Genomic DNA, 12,342 nt, shown 5'->3' on the forward strand with positions numbered 1-12,342 from the left:
TGCGATTCCAGAAGCTGTGCCTCTACTTTTTCCCTCTTGTGTTCAGAATCTCCTTTTCCCTGCATAAGAGCCTTCACCTCATTGGCTAGCTTCTGGGAATGAGAATGTAATTTTGCCACACAGGCTTCAATCTCCTTTAACTGCTGCTGGACACGTTGGGCTTCATCTTTCCAACTTTCACAGTCCGTACGCAGTCCTTTGGACAAATTATAGAGACCTTAACTTCCTCATTCCGAACAGCTGAAGGCCTTTCAACTTCCTTAAGCCATCCTGGCTACCTTTTCAGCCGACACCCTATAGTAATTGGTGAACTTTCTACACCAGGTGGAAATGTATCTCCTGTCTGTGACTACATCCACAGATTTACCTGACTTCCTGTCACAAGGCACACTCTACTCGGGCGCTTAGTGCTTCCTGAGCCTTCTGCCATCAGGCATCAGTGATGCAGGTTTTGCAGGCTGCTGTTTAGAGGACTTGGTCCTCTTTAGGGTGCATTGTTTTTTTCAGGTGAGCTCCAGTTGTTATGGTTGAACTCCATGTTACCTTGTTGGCTATGGTTAGCCTTGGGAATTTTTTCAGCTGTGTTTTTTCCCACCCCCTCATGTTCAACATTGCTTTGGGACGTCCCAATGGTTAAGAAAAATCAGGAGCTGTGTCAGTCAATGAACGAAAGAGAAAATGGGATTTTTGACTTACCGTAAAATCCATTTCTCTGATTTTCATTGACGGAGACCGTACCCAACCCTCTGTGAAGTTGGCTTTCTTCTCATACTGCTTGTAACAAAACTGATTGCCTATAGCTGCTGTGTCTATAGCTAAGTTTGTGTGTAAACCCCCTAGGACTGCCCATAGACGTAGTCAAGCTTTTTCCTGCCTAGTGTACTAGTCCTGTAGGGGCAGTATAACCCAATGGTTAAGAAGAATTAGGAGCTGTGTCCATCAATGAACACCAGAGAAATGGATTTTATGGGGAGTCAAAAATCCCATTTTTTTTCTGCCAGTAAATACCTTATACAGCCCACTTCCTCTTTCTTGTCTGGTAAAAAGCCTAGGCTTATGACACCATGCACAGCTCTCTCTTCAAATCTTGTGAGAGTTTGTCAGCAAGGGAGGAGTCGTAGGAGAGCCAATGAGAGCTGCAAAGCTGGAGGGGGCAGGATGAGGGCGGAGATAACAGAAGACTGCAGAGATCCATGAGTATTCATTAAGAGAGGGAAATGTGCAGGCAAGCAGTGGTGCCTGACAGAGTGTGCCTGCCTATCTGTGTGTGTATATATATATATATATATATATATATATATATATATATATATATATATGTGTGTGTGTGTCTGTATATAAGTGTGTCTGTATATGTATGTGTGTGTCTGTGTAAATCCAGGAAATGAACAAGCAGCAGCTGGAGCTGCCCACAGTAAAAATGGCTGCAGCCAGACTTAGTGGAGTGGAGGTAGATTTCTGCAACATATTTGGTAAGTACGGAATCACAGTATATATTAAAAAATATGCAAAGTGGTTTGCGGGAAGCTTCAGAATGGCAAATATGTTTTTATTACAAATTATGTGAGCAGACTGCAGTTCCTCTTTAAGTCGTGCTGTTTCTCCTGTCTGTGCTCATGTCTGCAAGTTTACTCAGCGAGACAGGTGCAAATTGTCACAATGTAAATGTGTGATGAATCTGAGGAAGTGATTGACTAGAATTTCTCAACTATTTTCCAGAGGGAAACATTACCAAGATGTAGGCTGTTACTCTGTCAATCAGTGCCCCCATCTGGGGCGGCCAGTTGGAGTTCCCTAAGGGGCTGGGAACCTGGGGCCTCTGTTGACTTAACTGCCAGCTGTGGAGTTATTGTCTTTAAGGATACTTGCTGCTTCTTGTAAATTATTTTCCATAATAGACACTTGCCTCTAAAGGACTGTGGACTTTCTGCTGTTTTTCAGATATGATTACCTTATTGGCACTAGATCACCTTTGTAAAGCTGTATCAAAGAATAGGGCTTGCAACACAACAAGGGGAATGAGCTAGAGGAAGATGCAATACATGGGTATAACACACAGTGCACTGTCCGGTGGAAGTTAATGTGTTGTTGCTTACAGTGTTTGTGTCACATGCAATGCAGCCAAGCAGCTAGGAGATGGGTTACTGGCAGGGATGATGGCTCCTCTGGTTGTGGAGGGGGTTAAGTGTTTGGCACCTCCACTAGCGGTTGGTTTCCCACTCCTTGGGACCAGACACATGGCACAGAGTGCCTAGGGATCCAGCCTCGAGTATGTAGAGGGGCCCCTGGAGAAGACAGCAAGCACAAAGTTTTGAGAGAGATAGCTTTTCCTGTATCCCATAGCAACCATGGGATGTGTCACTGGAAGAGAGGTGACCTGAACTGCTGGATTGGTGAAGCCCGGTACAGGCTCAGTGGTACTGGGCTCAAAATGCTGCACACATGGGTAGTGGTGTCCTCAGTGGCGTAGCGTGGGGGGTGCAGGGGGGGCCGGTCGCACTGGGCGCAACATCTGGGGGGGGGCGCACTCGCAGCTCTGCCCTGCCTGGCTCACTCGTTATCTCACTGCAGTGCTGGCTGTGGCGGCGGCGCTGTGCGAATCCGATCCGAGCCGCTGGGTCGCCGCCCACTGTGGAGGGGGGGGGTGGTGCCAGGCGTGCGGAGAGCGAGGGACCATCTGGGGGAGGGACAATGCACTGCAGAGGCCGCCCAGCGCAGCGCTGAGTGCGGGAGCCACACCAGACCAGCCCAGGCATGCAGCAGCAAGAAGAAGCTGGCAGCGGCGGCAGGGGACACAGGCCAGAGAGGAGAGAGACAGTGGTGACAGACGCAGGAGGAAAACCTAGGAGCCGGAGGACCTGGAGGAGAAGACATACCCTGCTGTGATCGGGTGCACCTGCAAAAAAAAGGTAGGAGTCACGAGTGACACAGGAGTCAGGACTGACTGGACTGTGACCGGAGTAGTACTGGGCTCAGTGGGCTGGCTGTGTACAGTGCTAGTAGTGACTAGACTGAGTCTGATTGACTGTCTGTTAGAACTGAAGAAGAACACTGAATAACTGTATGCATATGGGGGGGGGGGTCAGTGTAGAGGAGGGTGTGTCAGTGTAGGGGGGTCAGCGTAGGTGTCAGTGTATGGGGGGATCAGTGTAGGGGGGTCAGTGTATGTGGAAATGTAGGGGGGTCAGTATAGGTGTCAGTGTATGTGGCGGTCAGTGTAGGGGGTCAGTATAGGTGGGTCAGTATAGGTGTCAGCTATACTGACCCCCCCCATACACTGACACCTATACTGACCCCCTACACTGACCGCCACATACACTGACACCTATACTGACCCCCCTACATTTCCACATACACTGACCCCCCCCCCCATACACTGACCCCTACACTGACTCCCCCATACATTTCCACATACACTGACCCCCCACTACACTGACCCCTACACTAATAGCTATACTGACCCCCCCATACACTATTAGTGTAGGGGTCAGTGTAGTGGGAGTCAGTGTATGTGGAAGTGTAGGGGGGAGTCAGTGTTGGGGTCAGTGTATGGGGGGGGTCAGTGTATGTGGGAATGTAAGGGGGTCAGTATAGGTGTCAGTGTAGCTGTCAGTGTACGGGGGGGTCAGTGTAGCTGTCAGTGTACGGGGGGGTCAGTGTAGGTGTCAGTGTATGGGGGGGGGTCAGTGTAGAGGAGGGTGTGTCAGTGTAGGGGGGTCAGCATAGGTGTCAGTGTAGGTGTCAGTGTATGGGGGGGGGAGTCAGTGTATGTGGAAATGTAGGGGTGTCAGTGTATGTGGCGGTCAGTGTAGGGGGGTCAGTATAGGTGTCAGTGTATGGGGGAGGTCAGTATAGGTGTCAGTGTATGGGGGAGGTCAGTATAGGTGTCAGTGTATGGGGAGGGAGGTCAGTATAGGTGTCAGTGTATGGGGGAGGTCAGTATAGGTGTCGGTGTATGGGGGAGGTCAGTATAGGTGTCAGTGTATGGGGGGGGTCAGTATAGCTATTAGCGTGGGGGTCAGTGTATGTGGAAATGTAGGGGGGAGTCAGTGTAGGGGTCAGTGTATGGGGGGGTCAGTGTATGTGGAAATGTAGGGGGGAGTCAGTGTAGGGGTCAGTGCATGTGGGAATGTAAGGGGGTCAGTATAGGTGTCAGTGTAGCTGTCAGTGTACGGGGGGGGTCAGTGTAGTTGTCAGTGTATGGGGGGGGTCAGTGTAGAGGAGGGTGTGTCAGTGTAGGGGGGTCAGCATAGGTGTCAGTGTATGGGGGGTCAGTGTATGTAGAAATGTAGGGGGGTCAGTATAGGTGTCAGTGTATGTGGCGGTGAGTGTAGGGGGGGTCAGTATAGGTGTCAGTGTATGGGGGAGGTCAGTGTAGGGGGGTCAGTATAGGTGTCAGTGTATGTGGCGGTGAGTGTAGGGGGGTCAGTATAGGTGTCAGTGTATGGGGGAGGTCAGTGTAGGGGGGTCAGTATAGCTATTAGTGTAGGGGTCAGTGTAGGGGGTCAGTGTATGTGGAAATGTAGGGGTCAGTGTATTGGGGGTCAGTGTATGTGGGAATGTAAGGGGGTCAGTATAGGTGTCAGTGTAGCTGTCAGTGTATGGGGGGGGGTCAGTGTAGGGGGTGTCAGTATAGGTGTTAGTGTAGGGGTCAGTGTATGGGGGGGGTCAGTGTAGGGGGGTCTGTATAGGTGTCAGTGTAGGGGGTGTTAGTGTATGGGGGGGGTCAGTATAGGTGTCAGTGTAGCTGTCAGTGTATGGGGGGGGGGGTCAGTGTAGGGGGTGTCAGTATAGGTGTTAGTGTAGGGGTCAGTGTATGGGGGGGTCAGTGTAGGGGGGTCTGTATAGGTGTCAGTGTAGGGGGTGTTAGTGTATGGGGGGGTCAGTGTAGGTGTCAGTGTATGGGGGGGTAGGTCTGTGTAGTGGTCTAGTAGGTTTGTGTAGGGGGCGCAAATTACTTGCCTTGCCCCGGGTGCTGACAACCCACGCTACGCCACTGGGTGTCCTCTAGGCATGAGAGGGTCTAAAGTGCTTAGTGTCATCAGAGTAAAATCACACAGAAAGTAATGAGTTACAGTAAGTGCTTTTGCAGCTCACTTCTAAGTCCAGGAGACCTGCCCCAATGTTGACTGTCACATGACCGCTGCTCCCAGCCTGACGTTCAGTCATTAGCGAGTGCAGTTCCACTTGCCCTCCACATGGGCGCCTAAGCCCTGCTCACATGGTTCTAACTGAATAAATGTTAAAAAAAACCTTAAACTAATGGACTTTATGATAAGCAAACATAATGGTTTTCGAATATCCTTGTCTCAACGGAAGAGTTATCAGATTCCCACAGTAATTGGTCAGGTTATTAATTTAGTTCGATAACCAATACATTTCAGAATGGATCACCCAGTTGTAAGCAGGAGTTGCTTTCTTACCACAAATAACGATACTTTAGACTTGGTGGCTGGGACTTGAGAATCTTCAGCAAGACACGGGTTGGGTTCATATCATGGTTTGGTGGCTGAGTCTCAGCCAGCTCAATAAGAGTGACACCTAGAGACCATACATCAGCCTTATAATCATATGGAGCATCTTTGCACGTCTCACAGGTCACAACCTCCGGGGCCATCCTGTAACCGTGAAAAAAGATAGTGCTATGTAAAGTAAGGCTCTGACATATGGGCTATAAACAGAACAATGCACTTTTCAAAGCAGTCAACCAATTATAATAACTAGAATTAATTATGTAAAAAAATGTTGTTTGTAATTTCAATGGTTTTTATTGTTTTTACAAGAGAGGAATCCAGCAACGTGTACAGATACAAGGAGCTGTGTCAAAATTGTAAAACATGAGTTGGTAATAAACAGAATGGTATACAAAAAATGGAAGGAGTAATATGATCATTGACAAAAGCAGCAGAAAGTGTCACTGTATGTGTCAATAGACACTCAAAACCAAATGTTATTGGTGAAGCAGGTGAATCTTAACTTGAGATTCTAGAAAAGGGGAAAAGTAAGAAAGGAAAAGAGAGGTGAAGCAGCAGGTATTTTTCTTAATTTTTTGTATGAAGATATTAATGGTTTTAGTTGTTAATACAATAAGTGCCGGTTCACACTAGGTCGCTCCGACTTAGGGGGCGACCTGTGAAGTCGCGTGCAGCGCGACTTCAGCGCGACTTGCACGGACTTCATAAAATGAATGTCAATGCAAGTCGCCTCCAGGTCGCCCAGAAGTAGTACAGGACCCTTTTTCTAAGTCGGAGCGACTTGTGTCGCTCCTATTAGAACAGGTCCTGTACTACTCAATGACCGCGACCGTGCATGACTCGCCAGGCTGACCAAGTCGCCTGACAAGTCGTGTTAGTGTGAACCGGCACTAATACATTGCATAAACAAGGGCATTTATTATCTTGACATATATGGGTCTGATGACTGCAATCTAAAGGTACAATATGACTTTTTAGGTCCTAGTAAAAAATACCAACCCCCTGATAAATTGGGCATTATACAGTCTGCAGGTGGTGAAATACACATGGACTTACTGATTTAAAGTGTGTTTCCACTTTTGCAGCCAAAAAAAGGATAAAACCTACTTTATATTTGTCACATGTTCTCATTCAAACAGCATAACTTAAAAACAAAATATTCTTAAAAATAACTGATTACATTTTACTTTCTCTTGTCTGAAAACTCCAAAACTGTTTTCCTCTGCTATTCAATGTTAAGGAGAGGGCTCCTCCAATGTTAAGGAGAGGGTTAATGTTTACCACAATGAACTCTGTCTTCACTGTGCTGGAAGATCCCACTTTCAGTTTTGAACTAGTTTTGAACGCTGTCTGTCCTAACAAAGGCATAGAAGCTTGGCTTCTGTATTCTGTGGTAATGAGGGGAAACTCACGTGTGACCCCTGCCTGTTTGTAGACAGACTCACTTTAAACTTGATCATAGTAGTTTGCAGTCTGCCCAAAGGCTTGTTAGAAAAAAAAAAAACTAACAGGTAAGCAATATTAATATTAAAAATATACAGTATCTCACAAAAGTGAGTACACCCCTCACATTTTTGTAAATATTTTATTACATCTTTTCATGTGGCAACACTGAAGAAATGACTCTTTGCTACAATGTAAAGTATTGAGTGTACAGCTTGTATAACAGTGTAAATTTGCTGTCCCTCCAAAATAACTCAACACACAGCCATTAATGTCTAAACCGCTGGCAACAAAAGTGAGTACACCTCTAAACGAAAATGTCCAAATTGGGCCCATTTTGTCCTTTTTCCTCCCTCCCTGGTGTCATTTGACTCGCTAGTGCTACACGGTCTCAGGTGTGAATGGAGAGCAGGTGTGTTAATTCGGTGTTATCGCTTTCACTTTCTCATACTGGTCACTGGAAGGTCAACATGGCACCTCATAAACAAGCAAAAAATTGGGGGAGCAAACCCTGAACATGTATATCTAAAGCCGGTGCAGCTATGAACCAAGCGACCTGTATATTAAAAAAGAATAGCGCACACATGCAAAAGAAAAGGCTATCAAATATGGAGACAATCCATAAATAAAAATGGGGATTTGGTCCCACCATATGGCCATATCGTGCTCAAGCCCACCACTACGTCACAGTACCCCCTTGTCAGTGGGTCCTACACTATCCAAGCACCTCATGGCAAAGAACTCTCTGAGGATCTGAAAAAAATAATTGTCGCTCTACATAAAGATGGCCTAGGTGGAAAAAAGATTTCCAAGACCCTGAAACTGAGTTGCAGGACGGTGGCCAAGACCATACAGTTGTTTAACAGGACAGGTTCCACTGAGAACAGGCCTCGCCATGGTCATCCAAAGAAGTTGAGTGCACATGCTCAGCATCATATCCAGAGGTTGTCTTTGGGAAATAGACGTATGAGTGCTGCCAGCATTGCTGCAGAGGTTGAAAGGGTGGGGGTCAGCCTGTCAGTGTTTTAACCATATGCTGCACACTGCATCAAATTGATCTGCATGGCTGTCTTCCCAGAAGGAAGTGCCTTCTAAAGATGATGCACAAGAAAGCCTGCATAAAGTTTGCTTCAGACAAGCAGACTATGGACATGGATTACTGGAACCGTGTCCGGTAGTCTGATGAGACCAAGATAAACTTATTTGGTTCAGATTGTGTCAAGCGTGTGTGGCAGCAACCAGGTGAGGAGTACAAAGACAAGTGTGTCTTGCCTACAGTCAAGCATGGTGGTGGGAGTGTCATGGTCTGGGGCTGCATGAGTGCTGCTGGCACTGGGGAGCTACAGTTCATTAACCACTTCAATACAGGGCACTTTCACCCCGTTCCTGCCCAGGTAAATTTTCAGCTTTTAGAGCTGTTGCAATTTGAATGACAATTGCGCGGTCATGCAACACTGTACCTAAACCAAATTTATGTCATTTTTTACCCACAAATAGAGCTTTCTTTTGGTGGTATTTGATCACCGCAAGGTTTTTTCTTTTTTGCTAAACAAATAAAAAAATGACCGAAAAGTTTGAAAAAAAAAACAAAACGTTTTTTGGTTATGTTATACAATTTTATAAATGGATACGTTTTTACCTGCACTGATGAGCACTGATGAGGCTGCACTGACAGGCACTAATGAGGAGGCACTGATTAGGAGGCACTGATGGGGTGGCACTGATGGGGTGGCACTTATAGGCAGTACTGATAGGCAGCACTGATGGGCACTGATAGGTAGCACTGATATGCAGCATTGGTGGGCACTGATGGGCACTAATGGGCACTGATATGCGGCACTGGTGGGCAATAATGGGCACTGGTGGGCGGCACTGATAGATGGCAATGATGGGCACTGTTGGGCAGCACTGATGGGGAGGGCACTGGCGGGCTCCCTGAGCCCTGATTGCCATCCCTGGTGGCCATGGTGGGCATCCCTGGGGTCATGGGTGGGCATCCCTGGGGTCATGGGTGGACATCCCTGGTGGTTCTAGTGGCACCCCCCCCCCACTGAGGGTCTGCACTGGTAATCAATGATCTGATTACCAGTGCAGACCCCCCCTGTCAGGAGAGCCGCAGATCAGCTCTCCTCTACTCGTGCCTGTCAGGCACGAACTAAGGAAAGCCGATCAATGGCTCTTCCTGTGTACTGTGTGACCAGCTGTGATTGGACACAGCTGGTCACATGGTAAAGTAAGTAGGCTGTTTACCAAGATTGGAGATGCGGTGTGTCAGAGTAACACGCTGCATCACCGATCGCTGCTCTGCGCGCCCCCCGGTGGCGCGCAGAGCGCATTATCCTGCCACTGTCATATGACTTTTGGTCAGGATAATGCAACCACTTTCCCGCCCTCAATCAAATATAGGGCGGGTGGGAACATGTACTGTGACATGCTGAAGCAGAGCATGATCCCCTCCCTTTGTAGACTGGGCCGCAGGGCAATATTCCAACATGATAAAGACCCCAAACACCTCCAAGACGACCACTGCCTTGCTAAAGAAGCTGAGGGTAAAGGTGATGGACTGGCCAAGCAAGTCTCCAGAGCTAAACCCTATTAAACATCTGTGGGGCATCCTCAAACGGAAGGTGGAGGAGCGCAAGGTCTCCAACATCCACCAGCTCTGTGATGTTGTCATGGAGGAGTGGAAGAGGACTCCAGTGGCAGCCTGTGAAGCTCTGGTGAACTCCACGGCCAAGAGGGTTAAGGCAGTGCTGGAAAGTGATGGCCACACAAAATATTGACACTTTGGGCTGTGTTGAGTTATTTTGAGGGGACAACAAATGTACACTGTTATACAAGCTGTACACTCACTTTACATTGTAGCAAAGTGTCATTTTTTCAGTGTTGTCACATGAAAAGTTATAACAAAATATTTACAAAAATGTGAGGGGGTGTACTCACTTTTGTGAGATACTGTATATACAGTATTTTTAAGTCTTCTGTGTAAATGGGAACACACAAAAAAATGTGTCACAAGACTAAATGCACAATACCCGGGGTCAAAAAAAGCAGTACAACTGAAAGTAGGTAGGTTCACTCAATTAAATTGGTGCTGTAGAATACTCAAATGCATATCAGACTCTGATGTACTGGTGATATCATCAAAGGTTTTCTAAGCCCCTGCCCAAGAACAAGAAACTTTAAAAAATATTTGGATGCTACCCGATTACAGAATGCCCCAAGCACTGTGTATTGAGAATAGAATTTTAAATTAACAGACTCCATTTTAGGAAGACATATTTAATGCAAAGCAAGATCACTGTGTTTAAAGTGGTTGTAAACCCTCACATATACTGAAGGAAGTGAACAGCTTCAGCTAATAGACAGAGATAAAACAAATCCTCATACATAGGTTTTATCTGCAGTCTTCTCCTCCCTACACTCTTTCAGAAGTACAGATCGTGTTAAAAATCTTTCTTCATCTGTCTCAGCACAGAGGAGGGGGCAGGGAGACTGCAGTTACACCGTTTGAGAGCCGATTGGAGGAAAGGAACACATCCCCCTCCACGCAGCAGAAGAACTGTTTTGTGAATAGACAAGCTCCGTTCTGAGCCCCCCCCCCCGACACCGATTTATCTCATGTGTCGGGAAAACTTCTCAGAAGAGACTCATGCTGATAACAGAGGAGCAAAGCACCAGAGAAAAACCATACTTAGATTTTTGGAAAGAGATAAGAGAGATAACGCTACAGATATACAGTCACTGGCCACTTTATAAGGGACACTTGTTAAATTGTTTGGTAACACAAATTTCTAATCAGCCAATCACATGGCAGCAACTCAATGCATTTAGGCATCTAGATGAGGTGAAGATGACTTGCTGAAGTTCAAACTGAACAACAGAATGGGGAAGTAAGGGGATTTAAGTGACTTTGAATGTGGCATGGGTGTTGGTCCCAGACAGGCTGGTCCGAGTATTTCAAAAACTGCTGATCTACTGTAATTTTCACACTCAACCATCTCTAGGGTTTACAGAAAAAGAGAAAATATCCAGTGAGCGGCAGTTGCATGGACGAAAATGCCTTGTTGATGTCAGAGATCAGAGGAGAATGGGCAGACTGGTTTAAGATGATAGAAGGGCAACAGTAACTCAAATAACCACTCGTTACAACCAATGTATGCAGAATACCATCTCTAAACCACAACACATCAAACCATGAAGCAGATGGGCTGCAGCAGCAGAAGACCACACTGGGTGCCACTCCTGTCCGCTAAGACCAGGAAACTGAGGCTACAATTCCCACAGGCTCACCAAAATTGGACAATAGAAGATTGGAAAAACCTTGCCTGGTCTGATGAGTCTCATTTTCATCAGCAACATTCAGATGGTAGGGTCAGAATTTGGTGTAAACAACATGAAAGTATGGATCCATCCTGCCTCATATCAACGGTTCAGGCTGGTGGTGGTGTAATAGTGTGGGGGATATTTTCTTGGCACACTTTGGGCCCCTTATTACCATTTAAGCAGTGTTTAAACCTCACGGCATACCTAAGTATTGTTGCTGACCATGTCCATCCCTTTATGACTACAATGTACCCATCTTCTGTTGGCTACTTCCAGCATGGTAATGCACCATGTCATAAAGCTCAAATCATCTCAAATTGGTTTCTTGAACATGACCATGAGGTCACTGTACTCCAATGGCCTCCACAGTCACCAGATATCAATGCAATAGAGCACCTTTGGGATGTGGTGGAACAGGGGATTCGCATCATGGATGTGCAGATAACACATTTGCTGCAACTGTGTGATACTATCATGTCAATATAGACCAAAATCTGTAAGGAATGCTTCCAACACCTTGTTGAATCTATGTCACAAAGAACTACAGCAGTTCTGAAGGCAAAATTGGGTCCAACATCGTACTAGCAAGGTGTACCTAAAAAAGTGGCCAGTGAGTGTATGTTCATAGTTTAAAATCCATGACAGGGGTTTACAACCCCTTTAAAGCAGAATGAAACAACCCAGATATCACTTTTTAATTGTTAAGCCATATAGTCATTATATGCTTATTACACTGTATAGTTAAACTCTGTACTGCACAAATGAATTGTACTCACCAATAGGGTGTTCCAATAAAAGAGCTCCGTCGCTGTAATGTCTGGCTGTTCACCGCAGAGACACCAAAATCCGCTTGTATAAAAAAGACACAAATTACTTTATCACACATATGTGTAAAATAACAATAAAAAGTAGCAGTCTCATGGGACACTATCTTTCTAATGGACATTATCTCCCTAATTTCACTTGAGAGAATTCCTATCCTACACGATTAGCATCTTGGACCAGTAAGAAAGTCGCTGTTGCTGCTGCTGATCATGACAATGATGATGATTATTTTGCTCTTTGCATTTTTTTGTTTTTACAATATTTATTACAATGT

At 46.2% G+C, this 12,342-nt stretch overlaps 2 protein-coding genes across 2 annotated transcripts in view; one reads left to right on the plus strand and one right to left on the minus strand.

Annotated features, from left to right (window-relative positions):
* NCAPH (non-SMC condensin I complex subunit H) overlaps window positions 1-12,342 on the plus strand; it is a 207,752-nt gene that overhangs the window by 113,066 nt on the left and 82,344 nt on the right. The gene's annotated exons all lie outside the window — the stretch shown is intronic.
* The window catches only part of LOC309554161 (uncharacterized protein), a 128,652-nt gene that overhangs the window by 52,677 nt on the left and 63,633 nt on the right, over window positions 1-12,342 (minus strand). The window contains exons 5-6 of the mRNA XM_082255768.1: window positions 12,020-12,092; window positions 5,424-5,618 (exon numbers count right to left, since the gene is read on the minus strand). Of these exons, the coding sequence (XP_082111894.1) occupies window positions 5,424-5,618; window positions 12,020-12,092 (268 nt within the window). The remainder of the gene's footprint in view (window positions 1-5,423; window positions 5,619-12,019; window positions 12,093-12,342) is intronic.

This window comes from Pelophylax lessonae, assembly GCF_965119305.1.
Source record: "Pelophylax lessonae genome assembly, chromosome: 4".
NCBI lineage: Eukaryota > Metazoa > Chordata > Amphibia > Anura > Ranidae > Pelophylax > Pelophylax lessonae.